Source organism: Bacillus rossius, chromosome 1, assembly GCF_032445375.1.
Source record: "Bacillus rossius redtenbacheri isolate Brsri chromosome 1, Brsri_v3, whole genome shotgun sequence".
NCBI lineage: Eukaryota > Metazoa > Arthropoda > Insecta > Phasmatodea > Bacillidae > Bacillus > Bacillus rossius.
Genome location: NC_086330.1, coordinates 4682592 through 4707493, shown reverse-complemented (window position 1 = coordinate 4707493; position 24902 = coordinate 4682592). Strand labels below are relative to the sequence as shown.

At 38.5% G+C, this 24902-nt stretch overlaps 1 protein-coding gene across 1 annotated transcript in view; it reads left to right on the top strand.

The window, feature by feature from the left end:
- LOC134531390 (pyrethroid hydrolase Ces2a-like) overlaps positions 1-19635 on the top strand; it is a 31532-nt gene extending 11897 nt beyond the window's left edge. The window contains exons 5-11 of the mRNA XM_063367094.1: positions 1380-1565; positions 3996-4831; positions 6930-7092; positions 7920-8095; positions 12572-12722; positions 16130-16262; positions 18616-19635. Coding sequence (XP_063223164.1) covers positions 1380-1565; positions 3996-4831; positions 6930-7092; positions 7920-8095; positions 12572-12722; positions 16130-16262; positions 18616-18784 — 1814 coding nt within the window. The 3' untranslated portion in view covers positions 18785-19635. The remainder of the gene's footprint in view (positions 1-1379; positions 1566-3995; positions 4832-6929; positions 7093-7919; positions 8096-12571; positions 12723-16129; positions 16263-18615) is intronic.
- The last annotated feature ends 5267 nt before the right edge of the window (positions 19636-24902 follow it).

Here is a 24902-nt window from a genome sequence, read left to right as displayed (position 1 = left end):
GGTACCATAGGAGGAAAACATCTACAGATGGCCAGCAAACGAGAGCAAGAGTACCACATACTAGCAGTGATATTAACAAAACAGACAAAACACTAACAAAGGTTAAAGAACCATAACACATAACACATAAAACATATAGGTAAATTCATATCATTAAGTGTTAAGAGAACAATTGAAGGAAAAATAAACAGAGAATAATCTCCATTAGAGGATGCTACAACCTTCTGAGGAGATATAATTTATAAACATGAATATGTTAAAAAAAGTGTCAAAGAACATTTCGCTCCTAGAGGCTCCTGCAAGATAAACAAGAAATTTAAATATGTATTCTAGTAGAAACATATAATAAATTAATAAATATATTCGTAGTTTACCTAATCATGCAACATGTAACAAGATGCGTGTATCGACTAGTATGTGAAAAAGGCAATACGCCATATATTACTCAAAACAAAATTTAAGCAAATATGAACAATGATCCATTAAACATTGAGGCAGACACGTATACGTTAAGTAGAACCGCGGCGGAACCAATCACGGGCTGAGTAGCGACGTAGAAAAACAAAGAAACAAGTAAACTAAATTTTGAGCGTGGCGGACCTAAAGGAATTTTAATATGGAGAGTCACGAAACAAGTTACATAATAAGCCTTTTAAGAAAGACAAACAAACGTACTACTCAAAAGAAATATAATCACACGCCCATGACCGATTCTGACACCGAAACTAAGCTGCTCAAGAGAACTAAACGAACAAATAGGATTATAAAACTGACATGACTTTATATAAACTAGAAAACGTATATCTTCTCGAAAGTATATCTGCAGGTGAAGGAGTGGGGGAAAGACACTACCAAAAGAAAGGAGGGGAGCTGGGAAGCCAGGGGAAGTAAAAAGCAAGGGGGGGAATTGGGAGGGGAGGTGACACTCAGAGCTAAATGGCGGACAAAATCGAAGATAGTCGAAGCACGGAAAATACGTACGTAACAAATTCAGTTTACTGCAATACCCCTACCCTGGAAATTTGAGCGTATTTAGCAAATTTTGGGGCAAATGTTTGCAAATTTTAAGGAATTTTGGGCAAATTTTGAAGGTGAGGTCAAAGTAAAGGTTTAGTTAATCAAAGATGGCCAACGTAAAGTCAGAATCCAAGATGGCCACAGTGAAGTCAGAATCCAAGATGGCCAACGTAAAGTCAGAATCCAAGATGACCATAGTAAAGTCAGAATCTAAGATGGCCATTGTAAAGTCAGAATCCAAGATGGCCACAGTAAAGTCAGAATACAAGATGGCCACCGTAAAGTCAGAATCCAATATGGCCGATCTCAGCCAGAAGCCAGGCTCCGGACCGACACTGACATACTACTGACTGTTCCGGCAGGTTTCCTGTACCTGGAGGGCTGTGACGTCACCGGGAACAACGGGCTGAGGGACCAGGTGATGGCCTTGAAGTGGGTGAGGGACAACATCGCCCAGTTCGGGGGAGACCCTGGCAATGTGACCATCTTCGGGGAGAGTGCAGGAGGTGCTAGTGTGCACCTACTGATGCTGTCTCCTCTGGCCAGAGGTATGTGTGCTGCTGTCAGGAGGCTATCCGAGTGTGAGATTACACATTGGATACTAACATACGCTATTCAATCTTTGTTTATAATTCTAGTGATTCTAAATGTTTTTAATTAGATCTTACTGCTTAGATATAATATATTAGACGCTCAGGATCGTTTTGCATGTATGCTTACATATTAGAAGGTTATGTGTCGAGATAATACACAATATATTGCTTGTCTGCTACAACACTGACAGGTTATGTGAAGAGAGAATACACAATATATTGCTTGTCTGCAATTATTGCTTGTCTGCTACCACATTGGCAGGTTATGTGTAGAGAGAATACACAATATATTGCTTGTCTGCTACCACATTGGCAGGTTATGTGTAGAGATAATACACAATATATTGCTTGTCTGCTACAACACTGACAGGTTATGTGTAGAGAGAATACACAATATATTGCTTGTCTGCTACCACATTGGCAGGTTATGTGTAGAGAGAATACACAATATATTGCTTGTCTGCTACCACATTGGCAGGTTATGTGTAGAGAGAATACACAATATATTGCTTGTCTGCTACCACATTGGCAGGTTATGTGTAGAGAGAATACACAATATATTGCTTGTCTGCAATTATTGCTTGTCTGCTACCACATTGGCAGGTTATGTGTAGAGAGAATACACAATATATTGCTTGTCTGCTACCACATTGGCAGGTTATGTGTAGAGAGAATACACAATATATTGCTTGTCTGCTACCACATTGGCAGGTTATGTGTAGAGAGAATACACAATATATTGCTTGTCTGCTACAACACTGGCAGGTTATGTGTAGAGAGAATACACAATATATTGCTTGTCTGCAATTATTGCTTGTCTGCTACCACATTGGCAGGTTATGTGTAGAGAGAATACACAATATATTGCTTGTCTGCTACCACATTGGCAGGTTATGTGTAGAGAGAATACACAATATATTGCTTGTCTGGTACCACATTGGCAGGTTATGTGTAGAGAGAATACACAATATATTGCTTGTCTGGTACCACATTGGCAGGTTATGTGTAGAGAGAATACACAATATATTGCTTGTCTGCTACCACATTGGCAGGTTATGTGTAGAGAGAATACACAATATATTGCTTGTCTGCTACCACATTGGCAGGTTATGTGTAGAGAGAATACACAATATATTGCTTGTCTGCTACCACATTGGCAGGTTATGTGTTGAGAGAATACACAATATATTGCTTGTCTGCAATTATTGCTTGTCTGCTACCACATTGGCAGGTTATGTGTAGAGAGAATACACAATATATTACTTGTCTGCAATTATTGCTTGTCTGGTACCACATTGGCAGGTTATGTGTAGAGAGAATACACAATATATTGCTTGTCTGGTACCACATTGGCAGGTTATGTGTAGAGAGAATACACAATATATTGCTTGTCTGCTACCACATTGGCAGGTTATGTGTAGAGAGAATACACAATATATTGCTTGTCTGCTACCACATTGGCAGGTTATGTGTAGAGAGAATACACAATATATTGCTTGTCTGGTACCACATTGGCAGGTTATGTGTAGAGAGAATACACAATATATTGCTTGTCTGCTACCACATTGGAAAGGCATCTGCAGAGAGACTACACAAAGTATTGATTCTTGAATAAGGTGCACCAGCTTTTTCTATAAGTACAAATGCTATAGATTGGTTTAGTCTTGATCAATTAAATTGGTACTTAGGCAATATATTTAGTACTACGCTGCTATAAATAATATGATTATTTGAAACTAAAAACATTTCTACGCTGAGAATTTTTATTTCACACACACTCTCTCTCTCCTTCTGCTTTTTATGTAACGGTTCTAGCGTACACTATCCACGAATTAGATCGCAAAACAGTTATAAGTAAATAAAAATTATTGGCTTAGCTAGATTTGGTAATTTGGCCAAAACATAATATTACTGTAGTAAAGATGTAATGTTAGAACAGAATAAACAAGAGTTTATATGTTATAATATTATTACAAAATTAGAGATAACTAAGAATTGCAATTTTGACAATTCTTAAATTAGTTATAAAAATATTAAGGAAAACAGAGGTACAATTTGATACTTAGTTGAACAGAAAATGATCAGTACCAAATAGGAATTATCTTATATTTGCTTTTAAAGATCTGTTATAACAACTATTAGAAAAAAACCTTATATTACCATTAAATATTAATGTTACATTAACAAATTTCCGTTGTGTGATATAATATACGTAAGCAGATCAATATTTACTTATATATCTGCAAAAGCATAAACTTAATTTTTTTTACTTGAGCAAATAGACATTTCATTAAAAAAATTCCTAACTTGTGTGTCTTTTTGCTGAAGACTCTTTATTGGTTCGCCATTGTCGAGATGTGAAGCCAGCTAGGCGTGATCCCACAGGCCTATTCCACCGGGCGATCGCCCAGAGCGGCACAGCGCTACTCAGCGGCTGTCACACTACCTGTGACGTCAGCAGCCGCAGAGCTGTTCGCCTAGCCAAGCTGCTGGGGTGTTCCTCCGAGGACCCGCAGGCAGTAGCAGACTACCTTAGGACCGTGCCGGCAGAGAAGATAGTAGCTCAGCAGTCCGAGTGTCTGCTGGAAGAGGTGGGTACTCAGCCTGCCAAGCTGCTGGGGTGTTCCTCCGAGGACCCGCAGGCAGTAGCAGACTACCTTAGGACCGTGCCGGCAGAGAAGATAGTAGCTCAGCAGTCCGAGTGTCTGCTGGAAGAGGTGGGTACTCAGCCTGCCAAGCTGCTGGGGTGTTCCTCCGAGGACCCGCAGGCAGTAGCAGACTACCTTAGGACCGTGCCGGCAGAGAAGATAGTAGCTCAGCAGTCCGAGTGTCTGCTGGAAGAGGTGGGTACTCAGCCTGCCAAGCTGCTGGGGTGTTCCTCCGAGGACCCGCAGGCAGTAGCAGACTACCTTAGGACCGTGCCGGCAGAGAAGATAGTAGCTCAGCAGTCCGAGTGTCTGCTGGAAGAGGTGGGTACTCAGCCTGCCAAGCTGCTGGGGTGTTCCTCCGAGGACCCGCAGGCAGTAGCAGACTACCTTAGGACCGTGCCGGCAGAGAAGATAGTAGCTCAGCAGTCCGAGTGTCTGCTGGAAGAGGTGGGTACTCAGCCTGCCAAGCTGCTGGGGTGTTCCTCCGAGGACCCGCAGGCAGTAGCAGACTACCTGAGGACCGTGCCGGCAGAGAAGATAGTAGCTCAGCAGTCCGAGTGTCTGCTGGAAGAGGTGGGAGTTGTTGACTCATTTTGATGCTCAGTATTCAAGCAGCACACATTTACGTAAAAAATGTTTTCATTATTTTTTGATATTGATGTGCATAATAGTAAAAATATTAAATATATTTTTTATTTAAAATAATAACAATATTCTTTTATTATACTTAATGCTGGTTATTAATTGTTTAAATTTTTCATTCAAATATTGTCGAATTACTTTGGTTCAGTGTAAGGAAAATAGTGTTCCTAGCCTAACTTGGTTCTGCCGATAACGATTACGGTTTACATTTTAGAATTTTCATTGTTTTGGGACAGTCAAAGAACCATATAACGATATTTTTCAAATTCCATCATTGCTGTTGTTTAGTTTCATTTAGGGAATAAACTACCCATAAAAAACAATGTCTTTGGGGGGGGGGGGGAGAGAGACTTTAATGTAAACCAATTCAAGGAAAATATATTTGTCAAAGTATTTAATTTTCCTATTTGTTAATTTGCATTGTAATATTTTTGGTAAATGAAATGAAATTATCATGTAAAATTTCAAATATCTGTAAATGTTTATTTACATGCAAGCAACTATATCACGAAAATAAATAATCGCATTACTTCTGGGTTCGAATTCTTGCCCGGACATTTATGCTTTGTGTTATCCCGGTTCCTACATTAGACAAAGTTATCTGTAAACCGTTTCCTGGATAGCTTTCCAGTATAAACTGCATACATTAATAAGCATGATAATACAAAATATATTCCAGTTCATAAATATTCAATTAAATTTTCCATGGTTAAAAAAAATTAAGTATTTATAAAACATTATCAACATTTTAATTTATGCGCCAATTTTCGCAAGCGTGACAAGAATTATTCAACATTTTTTTTCCTCGAAACATATTTCATTTATGCAAAAATAGCCATAGCAATGTGTTATAAAATTTTATAGTAGTTTTATTGTATTAATACAAATTATATTTTGACGACTGGTTTCCAAAGAAATCTTTTGTAAAGGTGTAAATATTTTTTTTCTGTGTTATCTTTGGATCATTGACTCTCCTATCACAGCATCGATCTAGCCGTGAAGTATCTGGTCTCTCGCTGCAGCCAGCATCCCTCGTAGGCTGCCCCGCCAGCAGGCGGATCACGACAGCCACTTCAGTGAAGAACTACACACAGCGTGATGACTGTGCCTTTACAGAATTCCCCGACACTTGGGTGTTTCACCGAGGACATCTGCACTAGTCACTGTCGGGCTCACCTACACTGAGCGATCACCGTCTGGACTGTGTGCTCAGCGGTGAAACAAACTCCAAAAAAACGTTTGGGCCTTTGAGAAAAAACTATTTAGGCCGACAACTGCTGGGAAGAATACTCGTTTCAGATAGCGTTACGTTGCCCCTGTTTTGTCGTCGGATACTTTGGCGATTAGCAGAGCAAGAAAGAGGCTCTAATGCATAAACGTAGACGCCTCTCTCGATCACTAAATAACTAAGCATGTGCAAGTCATAACAACCAGCTACAGATGCAAGATGGCATCTCCGAATAAAGATCATCAAAACGATACGCAAGGAAGCTATTAATAAAAAAGGGGGGGGGGGGGGGTTGTCTGTAAAGTCGGTTTGCGGACGATAATTTTACGTAATAACGTCATAAGAAAACATTGATGAAAAATTGCATACTTTTTAATTTTCAAATATTATTTACATTTCTTACAAATTTAAATTTAAATAATTTGTTTGAATATAATCACGAACAATTAGTTAAAAAAAGTCCGCCTTTAACCTGTTTGATAGTATACAAGATTTTCTCGCACGGTGGTTGGCCGGTTCTTGCACGCTAGGCTCAGGTGGAACGTGACAATGAGTTATGCTTTTTCGTGCGTGCAGCCGGCGTACATCGATTTTTAAGAATTTATCACGTCAAAAATGTTTAAAATTTATTGCATGCTATGAAATTTATTCCTTGCCTTTTAACAAAACCGATAAGTTCTCTCATTAAAAAAGCTAATATATAAAAATTGGCCCGTATAGTTCAAATCTTTGAATGGTTTACGCTGTTGTTGTAGATGCCTCTGTATGCCTGATGTTTTTGTGCGATGCTCATGTTTTCAGGAGAAGGCTCGGGTCATACCCCTGGCCTGTGTTCCCAGCGATGAGATTGGTCCAGAGGCATTCCTCCCGGCTCCAGTAAGGACTCTCCTGGACGAAGGACAGTTCGCAAAGGTTCCATTCATCACAGGAGTCACATCCGCGGAGGGGAAGGTCATGCTGATAGGTGAGAGTTACGTTATTGGAAAAATTCACATTTCACAAAGTCCAGTGTTAGCCACAGAACCCACCATGAACTTTTAACAAAAGCAAAATTTTCCGTGTGCCTTGATAACATTAAAATATTTATTCGTTGAATGTGAATTGTGTTACGCTTTACTAGTCATTCCATTAAAAGAAAAACTGAACTTCCATTTGTGTTCACTAGGCCTGTGATCTTACATGTAAAATTAACTGAAAATATACCGTCGAGTCCATGAACTAGAAATGTTTTCACCAACTGCCCAAGTTAACCTCAAGCAATTAATTATATGTTTAAATTTCTTATTATGAACCCCGGAAGTATAGGACAGAATGCAACTAATTTGTAACCTTTCAAAACAAGTTTTCGATTTTTAAGATTTTTTTATATTTTTTCGCTAGTAATACAAATTGCTTTATTAAACTGTTACACATTATTCTTGAACTTCTTTATTTAAAAATAAATATTTTTGATAATGTTTTCTTTTTTAATTTTAATTTTTTTTTAAATATTGGTGTTGTATGTCTTTAGTATATAAAATGACACTTCGGAAATAATTGTATGAGTGTCTTTTAATCAATACATAGAGCAAAAATGTAAATTATGGACACGGTGTCAACTATATACCATAACTTGTTTACATAGTATCCTTTACTTACGAAGTACAGAATTATTTTCAGGATTATGTGAGACTAACAAAAGCACCAGGGCCTTATGTTGAGATTATGAAAAATAAATACAAATATTTTGGGATAATCAGCTTATTGGCCTATGCTCTAATAAAATATATGTTTTTTCTCATTGTGTTATAGACTTGTTTCGTCGGGTAACACTCTCCGAGCTAGATCAAAATTTTGAGAAGGTGCTTCCGCCTGAATGGTTCCAAAACATTGGTTCAGAAAAATGCAGGCAGATCGCAGAACTCATGAAGAAGTATTACTTTGGTGAGAGCCATGTGGCGGACGAGACCATATCCCATTACGTAGACGTAAGTAAGGTTGAGTTATTTTTTGACGTGACGTCTAATAAATCGATGAACGCCGGCTGCACGCACGAAAAAGGAAGACTCATTGTCCCGTTACGCTTTGTCCCGTTACGCTTTGTCCTGTTACGCTCATTGTACGCTTGCGCCGCATCTATCTCTCTTCCACTCGATTGGAACAACCATCGATTTGACTTTTTCGAGGCACATTAAACTTGAAAAACTCCCATTCGTTTCCTACTTTTCCTATCATCGTCCTATCCTTAACAGAATAACACATATTGGAAAAAGTTAAATAGCAAACATGTATAAAAGTTATAGTTAAAATAATCTGTTCGTTAAAGTTATAAACATATTTGAATTAATGAGTGCAAATACAAGTAATTTATCAATGAAATTTAAGATATCATTTCACTCCTTCTTTGTATCCATACAAAATAGTGATAATTCAATAAAAATGATTCAATTTTATTCATAAAAGTATGCGAAAATTTCATCAATCTTTTGTTATGACGTCACGTTAAACTATCGTCCGTAAACCGACTTTACAGACAACCAATTTTTGTTGTTGTTAAAATAAGCGTTGCATCGGCGTCTTATTTGAATATCGTGCTCTTTCATAAGATTAACCAAACTTTAAAATTATAGTAGACGTTATATAAATTACTATATTGCAACATAATTATTACATTATTAATAATACAACTGTGTGCTTGCTTTGAAACAGCAGTATAACATATGTTAATCTATATATATAAAAATGTTATGTTGGTTTGTGTACGCTTCAAAAACTCAAAATGTTCTGCACCGATCGAGCTGAAATTTGACCATTATATACAACCCGCATCAAGGATTGTTTTTATCTACTTTTCACGTCAGCAGCATACCCGCGACCGAGAAAAAGTAACTGCGCCATTTTATTAATGTGTTTTCTCACCAATAAAAACAAAAAAACACACATTTTCTGTTATGGAAACGTTTCTCCATGCCAAATGATTTCTCTTAGCAATGGAAAAAACTACGTCAAGTGAAGCGAGCGGGAAATGACTATATACAATGAGAATGCTTTTATTTTGAGGTGCAATAATTAAAAAATGACTAAGCGTACCGGTATGGGACTAATTATACAATATGAATGAGGTACTTTAGTGTGATCATGTCTCGATTGAGCTGCGCCGTTATCCAAATCGTAAGTAGAGGTTATGTTTTGTATGGGTCTATCACCACTTGATGTGGGATTGCATGTAGATGGTTCTAGGCTATTCATTTTTTGAACTCCTTAGACCCTATACCTTTTTTTTAATTTTTTATTTAATTAATATGTTCTATCGCCAAAAATATTTCCTGAAATTAAAAAAAAATCATAGAAATCACGATTGGCTCAGTGAAAGAGCTATCCTTGCCGCAAAGATTTAAGATGTCTATCAACTTAATAATGTTATTCAATCCAGTATTCAAAGTGATGAAATTACATATAAGTCGATATACACCGTTGTGGAAGCAGATGAAGTAGTTAATTATCCAACGAAATTTTTAAACTCACTTGATCTGCCAGGGACACCACCACACATACTTAAATTGAAAATAGGTGTGCCAATTATCCTCTTGCGGAATATTGATCAGCCAAAACTCTGCAACGGCATGCGACTTTCAGTTAAGAAATTAATGAATAACGTAGTGGAAGCAACGATTATAACGGGGCCTTTCATAGGTGAAGATGTCCTCATTCCTCGAATACCCATGATCCCGACCGATACACCATTTCAATTTAAAAGACTGCAATTCCCAATTCGATTGGCATTTGTAATCACAATCAATAAAGCTCGAGGTCATTCTTTAGAATTGTATGGTTTAGATTTAAATGCGGATTGCTTTTCACATGGACAACTGTATGTTGCGTCTTTCCGAGTCGGAAAACCAGATAGTCTTTATATCTACGCATTCATTGGAAAAACAAAAAAAAAAAAATTGTATATCCACAAGTATTGCAAAATTAAACTTATATGAAATGTACCTATTCTTTGTTTTGTTTCTCATTTCTCAACTATTCAATCACAATGTGCCACAGCGAAGCGTGGCAGGGTACAGCTAGTCATTTTATATAAACCTTGTCACATTATTTTATTATACATTTTATGTTTGTTTGCTTTCATACAACTAGCATATAACAAAATAACCTGAATAATAACAACTTTTGATTGTGTTTGGTGTCAACCTGTAGATGGATATGATTCTTGGACTACTTAAATTACAAAAAAAAAAAAAAAATCTTATGCTTTTGAAGCATGACTTTACAAACAAAAGTAGAACGAAAATGTACTGAAAAACATCGACGACAAATATATTTGTCATGATAATTGGTGAGAATCAGAGCCAAAATCGTTGTAAATATTATTAAATAATGGCAATAAACGCACGGTAGAAGTAGTAAAAGGCTAGACTATGGGAAGCAATTAAAAGAGACTCTAGAATATGCAAAGATAATATGTATAATATATTGTGCTGTTACATGACTATCCCGTGCACAGAAAGTGTATTGTTTTTATTATAAATAACATTTTATTTAATTATTATTATTTGTTTACATTTGCATGTCTATGCTCTATTGCTGTTTATTTGGATGTATCTACACTCTATGGCTTAGCCCAAGTGACATTGAGGCCTTAATTAGCAAGACCCCTCTAGGGAACAAGTGACTTAAACGGCAAATTGAACTTTTTGCACGTAATTTGTATAAAATAACTTTCATTGTTGAAAATCACGTTTTAAATTTGAGACATTTTAGTATGTTAAGATGTGTTGTTGAATGTCTGTATTTTGTTTTGATGTGTTAATTAAGTCAACGATCTTTGTGTCTCAGCCAATGAGAGGCCATGTTGCTTAAGTTAAGCGTCCTTAATGAAGTTAAGAAAAAAGTTTGGAATGATTACGGCGTTGGCTAGACAGCCTGGGTTGCAATCCCCTTAAAAATCTGATAATTCTACGAGCTAAACAGATCATCCAGTTGAAGGGATGATTTTAATCGCCGTTTAAACATAATTATATGTAATTTATAGAGACATGCGAAATTCGCGGATTCATTTCGCGATAGGCTAGCTTCAAAGCAACTATACCTTCGTACCGCTTCTGCGATTGGCCCACATTTTATCCGGGGAACTGTGAGCCAATGGGAAACACTAAACCAAGAAAGTGCCGAATTACGGACAGCCTAGTTGAGACGTCTCACGCGTCAGTAGCCAATGAACAGGTGTCATTTCCGCGATTATTTAAAGGACTGTGAAGTCTATCCTAGAGGTCAATGAATCCGCGAATTTTGCAGGTCTCTAATAATTTATATAGGGCACATCCTATATGATGTGTAATTAGGTGTGAAATTAACGTGAGTAAAATCGACTCATAATGCTATTTTGAACGGACCGTATTTCTGCATAAACGTAATTTGATCTTGCAAACACGCATATAAACATTGTTTTTTGTGTTGAATTTAAGTAAAACCCTGCAAAGACAAACAGTTTTAAGCCAATTACCATTCTAATTTACACGTTCTTAGTTCTAACCCAGAGGTGAAATGAGACGGGGTTCTCATGATGTTCCACCATATTTACATACATGAATTCAGCCGAGGTACACTAATTTAAATTAAATGACAAAGATAATAAACTATATTTTAACACACTAAATTCGATCTAGAGTGAGAGCAACAGACACGATAATTTAAATTTATGAGCTTTTGTTGTATTTTATCATGTGTGCAACATATCTCCTGTTTATTTGAAAACATCAGAGTATACCACTGGTCAAGCCAATAATTATCTGTATTTTTGTCTGATTAATGATTATTTGTTTAACTCTATTTTATTCTATTATTACTTTACAGTGTATATGTTTGTTTTTAATGACCCTAAATTATATGTTCTTACTCTGGTACCCATCCTAGATCTGAAGTGTTATATTATATATATTTTTTCTCGTATGTATTACACTACACTTATCCTATCATGATCACGAAGTTAAGTTTTACATAAGAGTGGCGCCCAGAAACAATTCAAAATAATCAAATAGTTTCCATTCGACAGAGTGGCCATACTAAAGAGTAAATACTTAGAGTGTTCACCTACGTGGTTTATTAATATCTACAGTAAAACCATATATACACTCTAGTTAGAATAACTCAACTAGTAAGAGTAGTAATATAACTATTCAGAGCAAATTACTATTTAATATATGTACATATGCATCAAACAAGTTTATAGTGTCATGAAATAAAAATAAAAGAAAATATTTAGGCCTACGTCATTTTGAAGATCCCAGAAAACCTTTTCTAAAATGATTCTGTGTGCAGTCAAGTACATTCAGTGTTGCATGTCTCACTGGCCAAAAGGATTAAAATTAATTATACTATGTGAAGAACGATCATCATGTGACTCAAACACAGTACGATATTTGTTTGTTGTACATCTCCTTGAAATGATTTGTTCGCAGATGGTTTCGGACCTGATGTTCGTGTTCCCCATGCACCAGACTGTCCGGGCTCATGTCGCGTGGTCTCCTCAGCCCACGTACGTGTACCTGTTCGATCACGTGAACGAGTCCCGGTTCAACTTCTTGACCAACAGCGTCGACGAACTGCCTGGTGAGTTCAAGGAGCGGTCGAGATCATTATCATGTTTCTGAAGCCTTACCTAAGTGCAAGGCCGACTTCAACCAATTTGGATATTATTTATATCATTGTTCGCTTATTTTATATGGCGATGTAAAAACGTGACATCTTGTATTGCACTGTCTTACAAAGTTCATACAAATTTTTGATAAAACTAAGTTAACACAAACAAAAATAATGACCAAGCATTTAAAACAACTAACAAATACCATACAAACTAAATTAAAATTAATAGCAAATATAAAAAATATTATTTTTAAAAATAAAATGGTGCATAAAGTAGCTTATGAGATACAAAAGTTATAAATAATTGATATTATAAAAGAGTAAATTAATAAAAAGTAAAGAAAAACATTGTTCTAAATTTACCTAATATTATAATTCTAACTAAAATTAAACTTGTGTTGTTATATCACTTTGTATACAACTAACAAAGTAAATGTATCATCATTTGCAAGATCGAACCAAATAGATAAATAAAATATACTGATTTCCATACTCTTAGTAATGTCAAACTCTATATGAATTTTAGCTTGGGTCCCACATTTAATAACAAAAAACTAATAAATACAGAACTATAGATGAGACACAATACACAAACAATGAAATCAGCTCGCAGTTGTTTCTCTCTTTACAATCGGAGCCTAATTTGCTGTTTATTGCTTCTATTTACTTTTGTACTGAATTTTATTAAATTTAAAGTTGCCGCAGATGTTCTATGAATCACTACGTATATATTATTTTTTACTTGAAATCTAACCCAAGGGATTACCAAGTGTAAGTTTTCCTTTCCTAACGCTTATGTTAAGGAATGAAATAAGTCCAATAAATTTTAACGGTGATGCTAAGAATATATACTCATATAATATATCATGGGCCAAACAGATGACAGAAGAGAAAACATGATATAATTAAGGTATGTTATTAAGGCTAAAGCTCACACGACAAGTTATTCTTTCAATTTCTTGTCATTACAACCATTTGAGGGCTTTCCTTGCAAATTCATCACTATAGCTCTTTTATATTTTTAATTTCGTCTCAAATTTTCTCAACATATATTTACTAAATATCATCTAAAAGAGGGAACACAGCTACTAAATATCTGGTGCCCAAAGATTTTTGACGAAATAATAAATTTTAAAAAAAATTGAATAATGTTTAAGGGAAAATCTCTACGTTAATGACAATGACTTAATTCGGCATGAAGATCAAGCCTTAAAGAGATAGTCATGTCAGTAAATCATTTTAAAAATGTTTTTGGTTGGCATCCCATGGTTACTAAACAAATAAGTAAAAGAAGCACTTCCAGTAATTCCAGGAAAGAGTAACAGATATGTTCAGTGTATAGTGCTGTTCTGACACACATGCGCACTTGCAGGGGCGCCCCACGGGTCAGAGCTGGCGTACATCTTCCAGAGCTCTCACATGCCTCTCAGCTTCTCACACGATGCTCTGGTCAAAGATACGTGTCTCAAGCTGTGCAGTGTATAGTGCTGTTCTGACACACATGCGCACTTGCAGGGGCGCCCCACGGGTCAGAGCTGGCGTACTTCTTCCAGAGCTCTCACATGCCTCGCAGCTTCTCACACGATGCTCTGGTCAAAGATACGTGTCTCAAGCTGTGCAGTGTATAGTGCTGTTCTGACACGCATGCGCACTTGCAGGGGCGCCCCACGGGTCAGAGCTAGCGTACTTCTTCCAGAGCTCTCACATGCCTCTCAGCTTCTCACACGATGCTCTGGTCAAAGATACGTGTCTCAAGCTGTGCAGTGTATAGTGCTGTTCTGACACGCATGCGCACTTGCAGGGGCGCCCCACGGGTCAGAGCTGTCGTACTTCTTCCAGAGCTCTCACTTGCCTCGCAGCTTCTCACACGATGCTCTGGTCAAAGATACGTGTCTCAAGCTGTGCAGTGTATAGTGCTGTTCTGACACGCATGCGCACTTGCAGGGGCGCCCCACGGGTCAGAGCTGTCGTACTTCTTCCATAGCTCTCACATGCCTCTCAGCTTCTCACACGATGCTCTGGTCAAAGATACGTGTCTCAAGCTGTGCAGTGTATAGTGCTGTTCTGACACACATGCGCACTTGCAGGGGCGCCCCACGGGTCAGAGCTGGCGTACTTCTTCCAGAGCTCTCACATGCCTCGCAGCTTCTCACACGATGCTCTGGTCAAAGATACGTGTCTCAAGCTGTGCAGTGTATAGTGCTGTTCTGACACGCATGCGCACTTGCAGGGGCGCCCCACGGGTCAGAGCTGTCGTACTTCTTCCAGAGCTCTCACATGCCTCTCAGCTTCTCACACGATGCTCTGGTCAAAGATACGTGTCTCAAGCTGTGCAGTGTATAGTGCTGTTCTGACACACATGCGCACTTGCAGGGGCGCCCCACGGGTCAGAGCTGGCGTACTTCTTCCAGAGCTCTCACATGCCTCGCAGCTTCTCACACGATGCTCTGGTCAAAGATACGTGTCTCAAGCTGTGCAGTGTATAGTGCTGTTCTGACACGCATGCGCACTTGCAGGGGCGCCCCACGGGTCAGAGCTGTCGTACTTCTTCCAGAGCTCTCACATGCCTCTCAGCTTCTCACACGATGCTCTGGTCAAAGATACGTGTCTCAAGCTGTGCAGTGTATAGTGCTGTTCTGACACGCATGCGCACTTGCAGGGGCGCCCCACGGGTCAGAGCTGTCGTACTTCTTCCATAGCTCTCACATGCCTCTCAGCTTCTCACACGATGCTCTGGTCAAAGATACGTGTCTCAAGCTGTGCAGTGTATAGTGCTGTTCTGACACGCATGCGCACTTGCAGGGGCGCCCCACGGGTCAGAGCTGGCGTACTTCTTCCAGAGCTCTCACATGCCTCGCAGCTTCTCACACGATGCTCTGGTCAAAGATACGTGTCTCAAGCTGTGCAGTGTATAGTGCTGTTCTGACACGCATGCGCACTTGCAGGGGCGCCCCACGGGTCAGAGCTGTCGTACTTCTTCCAGAGCTCTCACATGCCTCTCAGCTTCTCACACGATGCTCTGGTCAAAGATACGTGTCTCAAGCTGTGCAGTGTATAGTGCTGTTCTGACACGCATGCGCACTTGCAGGGGCGCCCCACGGGTCAGAGCTGGCGTACTTCTTCCAGAGCTCTCACATGCCTCTCAGCTTCTCACACGATGCTCTGGTCAAAGATACGTGTCTCAAGCTGTGCAGTGTATAGTGCTGTTCTGACACGCATGCGCACTTGCAGGGGCGCCCCACGGGTCAGAGCTGTCGTACTTCTTCCAGAGCTCTCACATGCCTCTCAGCTTCTCACACGATGCTCTGGTCAAAGATACGTGTCTCAAGCTGTGCAGTGTATAGTGCTGTTCTGACACGCATGCGCACTTGCAGGGGCGCCCCACGGGTCAGAGCTGTCGTACTTCTTCCAGAGCTCTCACATGCCTCTCAGCTTCTCGCCCGGCTCGCCCGATGCTCTGGTCAAAGATACGTCTGTCAAGCTGTGGACGCAGTTTGCTAAATCTGGGTAAGTCTAATGGCTAGAGACCAGCAAAATTCGCGATTTCAAATCCCTAAAGAATAGACTCCATGATCCTCTATGCAATCGTGCAAATTACATCTGCTGATTGGTTACCGACTCGTAACACATGTTGAATGGAATGATCGTGATTCACTAATTCGTCTGTTAAAGATTTTTCATTGGCCCAGAGTCCTTCAGATAAGCTGTGGCCAAATCACTGAAGCAAAATAATGTCAAAAGTATTTGGACTGTATCCTATCGCGAAATGAATCCGCGTATTTTACAGGTCTCTACTAATGGCAGTTCCGAGGATATTCCTTGGAAACTAGTCAACAATTATTTTCTTCACAATTATTCAAGTAAAATGTTGTAAACTTTTCAAAGTATTTTTGTATCATTTATAAAAGTTATTTGTAACTTCTTGTTCATCATAATAATTTAAGAGACTACAAAAGTTCCTTGTACTGTGATGTTTACTGAGTTCTGCGTGTAGATTCCGAAGGGGGAATCAAGGGTGTAAGTTAGAGCGAACACAAATACTGTGTTTCGAGAGACGCTGTTTTTGTTGTCAAGATATTGCAACAGAACAAGTTACATGTGATGCACTTACAAGATGATAGCGATCACTCATGTATTCTTGACGAAATGCACATTCTTCGGTTAAGCACAGTTGGCCCCAAGAGAGCGAAAAGCTGTCGACAAATACAACAGCAATATAAGTATCAGACTCAAACTGGATTAAAGGAATTATCAACAGAATAATTTAGTTCTGGAGATATATTTTACTGAAGCTCTTAGTTACTCGCTCCCTGAATTAAATAAACAACGCATAATATTAATTCACTAAACCATTCTCGAAATAGGACAACTAACTTTGAAAATTATTTTATGGGAGCCTGTAACAAATACTTTTAAAACTCTCTGCAAGTCAAGAAAAATGTTTGTCGATAACAAATCATTATTTGCCATTATAATTAAATTAAATATACTTGTGTTACACTTAAGATTATTACAAATTTAACTTTGTGTGTTACATGATAATAAGTATAAATTGAAATATGAGAAAACCACTTGGAAATGTGGGCAGTGACTCGTGGAACACTCGTGGTCGCCCAGTCCAGGCCCTTGTAGCGAGCTGCCTCGTGGAGTCGACTCGCCCGGCGAGTGGTGCTCGCCTGCCTGCGCAGCACCCGACCCGGACTCCGCCGGCGGCCACGACGTCTGGAACAACAGCTCCCAGTCGCGATGCAGACTGCTGGCCGCTGGCCACTCCCCCAACACCTGCCACACTCGTTCCCAGCGTATCACCGACGTGTAGATGCAAACTTCCCGTCAACAGTTCCGATGAGACACAGCTGACGCAGTTCGGTTACGTCGATAACAACTCGTCTTATAACTAGAGACATGAAAAATTCGCGAGTTCATTTTGCGACAGGCTAAAATACAAATAGTTATACCTCAGTGCTGCCTCTGCTATTGGCTCACAACTCACCTGGAGGACTCTGAGCCAATGAGAAACACCCAACCTAAGGCTTTATCGAATCACAGGCTGCTACGTTGGGACGTCTCACAAGACAGCAACCAATGAGTGGGTGACATATGCCCGAGTGTACGTAGAACTATGGAGTTCATCCTACAGGTCACTGAACCCGCGAATTTTTCCGGTCCCTACTTATAAGTCAATATCAGGTTGTGTTACACTGCCACATCAGACCGTCTCTGTCCAACCACACTAACAATACCGCTTGTTGCTTGACTTGTGCCCTTCTTGCATCGAACTTCTTACTTAATGACTCACTCGCACTCGCCCGACGAGTAAAGATTATGAATGTCGTCTGCGAGTGTTTTATGACCTCGGGCCTTATTTACACCAACATAGACGTCCTAATTCCCGCAGAGCGAGTTTCTGCTTACCACTCGCCGAACGAATCCCAACTCGCTGCACGAGTTACTTGAGCGAATACACTTACTTCTCCACTGCACCGTCAGCTCTTCGACGGCAATAGCTTTCGCGGAGCTGATCGAGCCAAGTGCGAACCGAGCCAGTAATAATCAAAGTCCACATTTCATGCACTAGTTTGTGAGGCTAAATAACCGTTTCGTAGTTCTGTGGTCTTTCGGGCAGAGTGACGTTCTTATTGTGGTGGCTGGCAGGACGTCGGTAGCATGGCGGTGTTGGTGGAGAGATTACCTTACCCTGTTTGACATTGGTCACTCCAGATCTCTTTATAGTTGGGGCTGGCTCACTGCTACCACTATCTCGAACAAATTCTGAGGTCAATATTTATTTTATACCAATTTTGTCTGTAATGTATTATTCTAATATTAGTTTTCTACTTGTATAACGTGCATGTTCCAGGAATCCTTCAAACGGAACAGCAAACGTCCATTGGATACCTACAACAGAAGGAAGTCCCAGCTATTTGAAAATAAAAGAGGATTTCGTAATGGAAACGGATTTGTACAAAAAACGAATGGATTTCTTAGATGATTTGTATAAAAAGGTTTTATCCCAAGCAGGAAAGTGACTGTCATGTTAGCAGTAACTTTATAAATTTAACAATAAAGTTGTTTCATAACAAACTAATGACACCAAAAATACCATACGTAAGATCATATAGGCAAGATTAATTAAGTAAGTATGTAGAAATTTGTAAATTGAAAAATAATTTTAAAGTTTAATACATTTTAGTAGTTTAGAAGTTACAAAATCCTAATAAGTGTTCCGAGACTGAGTTATTAGTAAACTGTTAGGCTACTCATTGTAAGCTATAAGTTGACGGACATAGCTAAAACAGTACTAGGGTAAGGAAACTTGATACCTAAATAATAAGTTTTCAAATCTTGACACTTATATATTGATTTATTGCGTCAGTTTTTACTATCATAAAGGCGTTTAGTGACATATTCAAATAAATACATCATTGAAATTATAATGTTTCACTGTCTTGTTCCGAAGATATTTCATTGTATATAGCTTAAAGGAGCGCTGTGGGTTTTGAAAAAAGGTATCCAGTACTTTATCTAGATCGTCAGGGATATCAAGATACAAGTTTTATGCCTTTTGTTAGCGCCGTTTGTGCCAGACCTAGATATCACTGAGAGCGGTTGCTGTGCGAAAAAAAAATACACCCTAGACATTGAGATGTTTATTTTCAATTTTTTGTCGTTTGCTTTACAAATTTAGTAAATATCATTTAAGAAGACAGTTCTCGCGCAGTATGATATCCCATCTAATACGGTCAAATATGTCTATTCCGCAATTTTCTCCGTAACATGTGCGTTATTATTTCCTATGTACCGTAAGAAGCCGGCTTCAATAGCAAGCCAACCCCTACATTTCAATATCCCTCAATTAAAAACAAAAACAAAAAACAAATATGTAGTTTTTATTTTTGTCCACATCATAGTCGCTTTCACGCATTTTGTTTACATGAAAAAATATGTTTTTGAGAAACGTCAAACTACTTTCCACTAGCACAGGTCTATTGTTAGAAATAGCAGAAACTGTAACAATATAACTGCTAAAGTTTAAAAAAAAAATTAACTTTTTTTAATGAAATGTATTATAACAGTCGATGTTTACAAAAAAATGTTTTTGTACAAGGAAATTATTTTAAAAGATTATAAACATGTATTATAATATTTTTTTCATCAATTTTTACCTTAATATTATATTCTTGGAAAGCAATATAAATTACTCTCAAGCGCAGTTGTTAGCTTCATCCAGAAACAAGAGCAGGGGTCCAGAAAATGCGGTGTGGAAAGACACGTGCAGCCCATTACTCCACGCTTGGACAGAAACGTGAACATATAAGCCCTGATCAAGTTGACTTAGTAAGATAGAAACACATGCGATGCAACGAGACAAGAGAACGAGGAAAGAACATACTCTTGTCCACTCGCCGTATGCTTTGCGGAATTGAAGCCCGTTTCAAGAGGGCGCGGGGAACGAGATAGCGAACAGTGATTGTGATTGGTTGATCGCTCGCAGTCCAGCAATCGTCACGAGATGTCTATGGCGTGACTGTGGCGAACTTGACTAGATGATCTTACAGTGATTCCCTGTTGCCTTCCGCAGTGGGTACAACACAACACCCAGCCCTGAGACCAGGGAAAAAAAAAGGTTTCCTACGGGTGGGGACTCCTCGACGCGACAGGAATCGAACCAGCAACCTTGGCTGGTTCACCAGAAGATCCTGCACTTTTAAGTAGATTTAGAAGAAATACTACATATTATAGCCGTTACCATGGTGCGACTTGGTAAATTTATATATAGTTTTTCGTTTCATTGTTCATATACACCAAAACCATCGTCAACGGAAAAGTTTATATATATATATATATATATATATATATATATATATATATATATCACATTTTATGGACATGATAAATGCCGTAAATTTTCAACAAACACTTCCAAACGGATACATAAAATTTAGTAATTGAAAATCTCGATTGAGTTCGCTGATGGCTTATATCCAACTAAAGGGGTAGAAATGGATAAGAATTTTTTTCAATAAATAAAAATCGCTTTAACTCCTATAATATGAAGAATATCACATACATACATTTGAACGAATTATAATTCCTTGGAGTAATACGGAAAAACTTGGTCTATATACATTTGTCATACGACCAACCATAACTGCAAGGGATGGATAAAGAGGGGTTTGAATATCATAATTGGCATAACTATCTTAGTAATCACACCATCAAATCAGTTTGAACTGTTAGTAAATCTTCTAACTTTTATTTAAATCTTTTGTCGGAAACAATTTTTCAGTAAGATGAGTCATTGCTGCAGCGGGTAAAAAATGGGGAGTAATTAAAATAAAAGTTATTTCCTTATCATGTACCCTATTAAATTCGTTATAATTTATTGTAAAACCGTAAATTGTTATATACAACTTTTTTCTTAAATAATTTTTATTCTATCTACCATTACTGCAAGAAGTGGAATAAACAGGGGTTGAATGACCAAAAAAATTCAATACTCCCTTAGATGGCAAACTATCAAATCAGTTCAAATTGTTCGTAAACACTACACACATTATCTAAAACTTTTGTCTGAAACAATTTAAGATATAACCAACCGTTGCAAACAGAGTATAAAGAGGGGTTAAAATACAAAACGAATTTCATAACTCCCTTAGTGGGCACACCATCAGATTGTTTGTAAATCATATAATTTTTCTAAAAGTTTTTTCTGAATCAATTTAACAAAATAAAAACAATTATTACAAGGGGTTGAAAGAACCTGGGGTTGGAAAAAGAAAATAAATAGAACTCCCCTAATGTGTACACCATCTAATCCATTATTAATTTTGTTTAACTTTCTAATTATTGTCTTGACGTCGTACCGACCATGGCCTTTAAGCCCGTGCTCCGCACCGCCAGTACCGTATCCCGTTTTCGGAGCGCACCCCTTGCCCAGCCGGATTGAGTCAGGCGAGCGCCCCGGGCGTGACCCCAATAGACAACAAACCTCATTAACAGTCACCGCGGCCACTGGCCTTAATTAAAATGCCCGTGACTATGATCGTGTCAGATTAGAAGAAATCCAACTAAAACAGCTCACATTGAGACAATATGTTGATAAATTTACAGTCGCCAACTTGATGCCACAATTCAAATAATTAAATACATTAAAACTATTGTTAAGCCCTAAGCACCACTTACCAGGTGCTACATTTTAATTGGGCACCTGTAACATGTTTTAACTGGTAATATAGTAAATTAAATTAATATAAGTTTTATGACGCCGACTCACAAAGAAGAGAAAGTTTCTCTTCCTTGCGAGGCGGCCATGTCCGGCAGCAGTGTTGCCAACTAAGGGGTATTCCCCCCAGATTTGGGGGTTTTTGGTTGCTTATGGGGGCAAAATTTTACATCTGGGGGCTAGGGGGAATTTTGGGGGTTTTCCGCATATCTCGGGGGAAATTTGGGGGAATTACATGTATATTTATGTATGTTTATTTCTGAAGTTGGCTGTATGTTTGCATGTTTCCTAAACTGTTGTTATTGTGTTGTTCAACAATTCAGCATTATTATTTATTATCTAGTAATCTTACAGTGTTCTTCTGCATTCTGCAAGTGAACAAAAACTAAAATCAGTCTTTTGTGATGTAATTTTGCAGGTAAATCTAGCCTATATTATGCCAAACAAAAAAGTTGATCATAAATATTTGCAGCGATTCAGGCCAGAGTGGTTTTCTGATAATGAACTAAAGAACTGGATTCAGGAAGTTACAGGACAGCCGAGTGAGGTTAAATGTAAGTTCTGCATGTGTATTCTGAAGGCACACAAAAAAGATTTATCTGCCCATGCTAAAACCGGAAAACATAAAAAGGCCGCAGAACCATTTTCTTGTTCGAGACAAGGCAAGCTAACTTTTCTGCCTGTTAAGAAAACGCTAAGCCTTGAAACTGCCGCTGCGGAAGCTGGTATGTGTTTGTTTACCATCTGTCACTGTTCTACCAGATCTATTGATCATCTTGGTGAACTAAATAAACGCATATTTCCTAGTGCTACCAATGCTGAAATGGTGAAAATTCATCGCACAAAATGTAGTGGTGTGATTAAAAATATTATTTATCCCCATTTCATTGATGACCTGAAATGTGATATTGCGGACAGCTACTATAGCATACTAGTTGACGAGTCAACAGACTTAAGTGTTGATAAGCAGCTTGGCGTTTGCGTAATTTATTTCTCAAAAAAAGAAAATAGTGTGGTGTCAACTCTCTTAAAGATTTCTTTGCTGGATGCGGGTGATGCTGAAAGTTTGTTTATTGCTCTTCAGGCAGTCATAGACGAATTAAATTTAGATATGCAGAAGTTATGTGGACTGGGGACCGATAATGCATCTACAATGACTGGTATAAATTCTGGACTGTATGTGAAAATGAAATCAGTTGTACCTCATCTTATTTTAATAAGATGTGTTTGTCATTCAGTACAACTAGCTGTATCGAAGGCAGTTGCTGACTGTATGCCCAGGAACCTTGAATTTCTTCTGAGCAATACCTACACATGGTTTTCAAGGTCTTCAGGACGTCAGCTCTCTTACAAATTACTGAACAATGCCATTAATGATGGTGCAAACCCTCTCAAAATTGTAAAGGCAGCAAAAACAAGGTGGTTGTCTGTTGAGGTAGCTGTATCTCGTATACTGCAACAGTGGCTTAAATTGAAAAAGCATTTTGAAATATCAAGAGTCAGTGAAAAGTGTTATACAGCAGAAATACTATTTCAGATGTTTTCTGACATTCGCAATGAAATATACCTGGCATTCCTTCAGCCTATTCTACATGAGGCACAGCATGTGAACCAATCATTCCAGTCAAATACAGCAGATCCCAGTAAGTATTGAATGATCTTGTACTGTTGATTCAGAGTCTTGGAAAAAGAGTTGTACTGCAAGGATACAATGCTCCTGACCTCCTAAAAGTTAATGTTAATGATTATTTGAGCCCCAATCCTGTTAACTTAGGACATGCTGCTGAAGTTAAGATGAGGGAAGCTCGAAAACAAGGAGTACTGAAAGTTGATGAAGAAACTGGAATCAGGGGGCGATGTAAAGAATTTCTGATTACTTTAGTCACCCAACTTCAACAGAGACTGCCAGAAAACGTGGATATTCTTACTAAAGTATCTATTTTTGCTCCTGAAAATAGCTTGAGAACCATTAAACAACCCATAGTTCCACTAGCAACACTGATGAAAAAATCTAATGCAGAAATAACACTCATAGAAAATCAATGGAATAAAGTCAACTTTGTGGAATGGCAGAATATATCAAGTACTACAGCACTGTGGGCAGAGATTATAGGCTACAGGGATGCATCTGGAATTAATCCATTTCAGAATCTTGCAGAGTTGGCAATTCAGTTCCTTGTTTTGCCGTGGTCCAATGGCGAGGTAGAGAGAGTTTTCAGCCAAATGAATTTGGTTAAAAACCCCAAAGAAACAAGATGGAAATTGGTATGCTGAATGCGATTTTGTGTGTTCGTGCTGGACTCAGACGTAAAAAGAAATGCTGCAAAGATTACACATTCCCAACTGATGTGCTGGAAAAAATTGGAACAATGGCAGCGTATGGTGATGACCCTCCAGCTTCACGGGGAAGTTCTTTAAAAGAACCATCTAGTGTGGAAAAATCAACTAGAACTGATTACTTGACTCTGCTACTGAATGAAGATGATTCAGACAATCCGGACCCGATGGCCTGGGACTCCTGGTTAACTGAGTGCTAAAAATTTTTCGAAGTGACTTAGTCTGTGTGTTTGCATAAAAAAATTGCAAACGAAAATAGGACTACATTATACAGGTGAGGTGATTTGCCTACATGTGTGTATGCTGTTTAGTTGATAAAACCGTTAAATTGTTTAGTTCTTGTATGTTTTTCCTTAAATTAAATTTTTGGTTTTTTTTTGCCTCATCTGGGGGTTTTTCAAGTACCATTTGGGGGGATTGTGTGTCCATGAGTTGGCAACACTGTCCGGCAGTCTCGAACCACTCCGCGCCGGGAACAGACGTGTGTCGTGGGCAGCATCCAAGTTTCTTTCATTTTATTACTTTTTATTCTGTACTAAATCTTTAAATTTAAAACCTTTTGTTAATTCACCGCTGCCCACGTC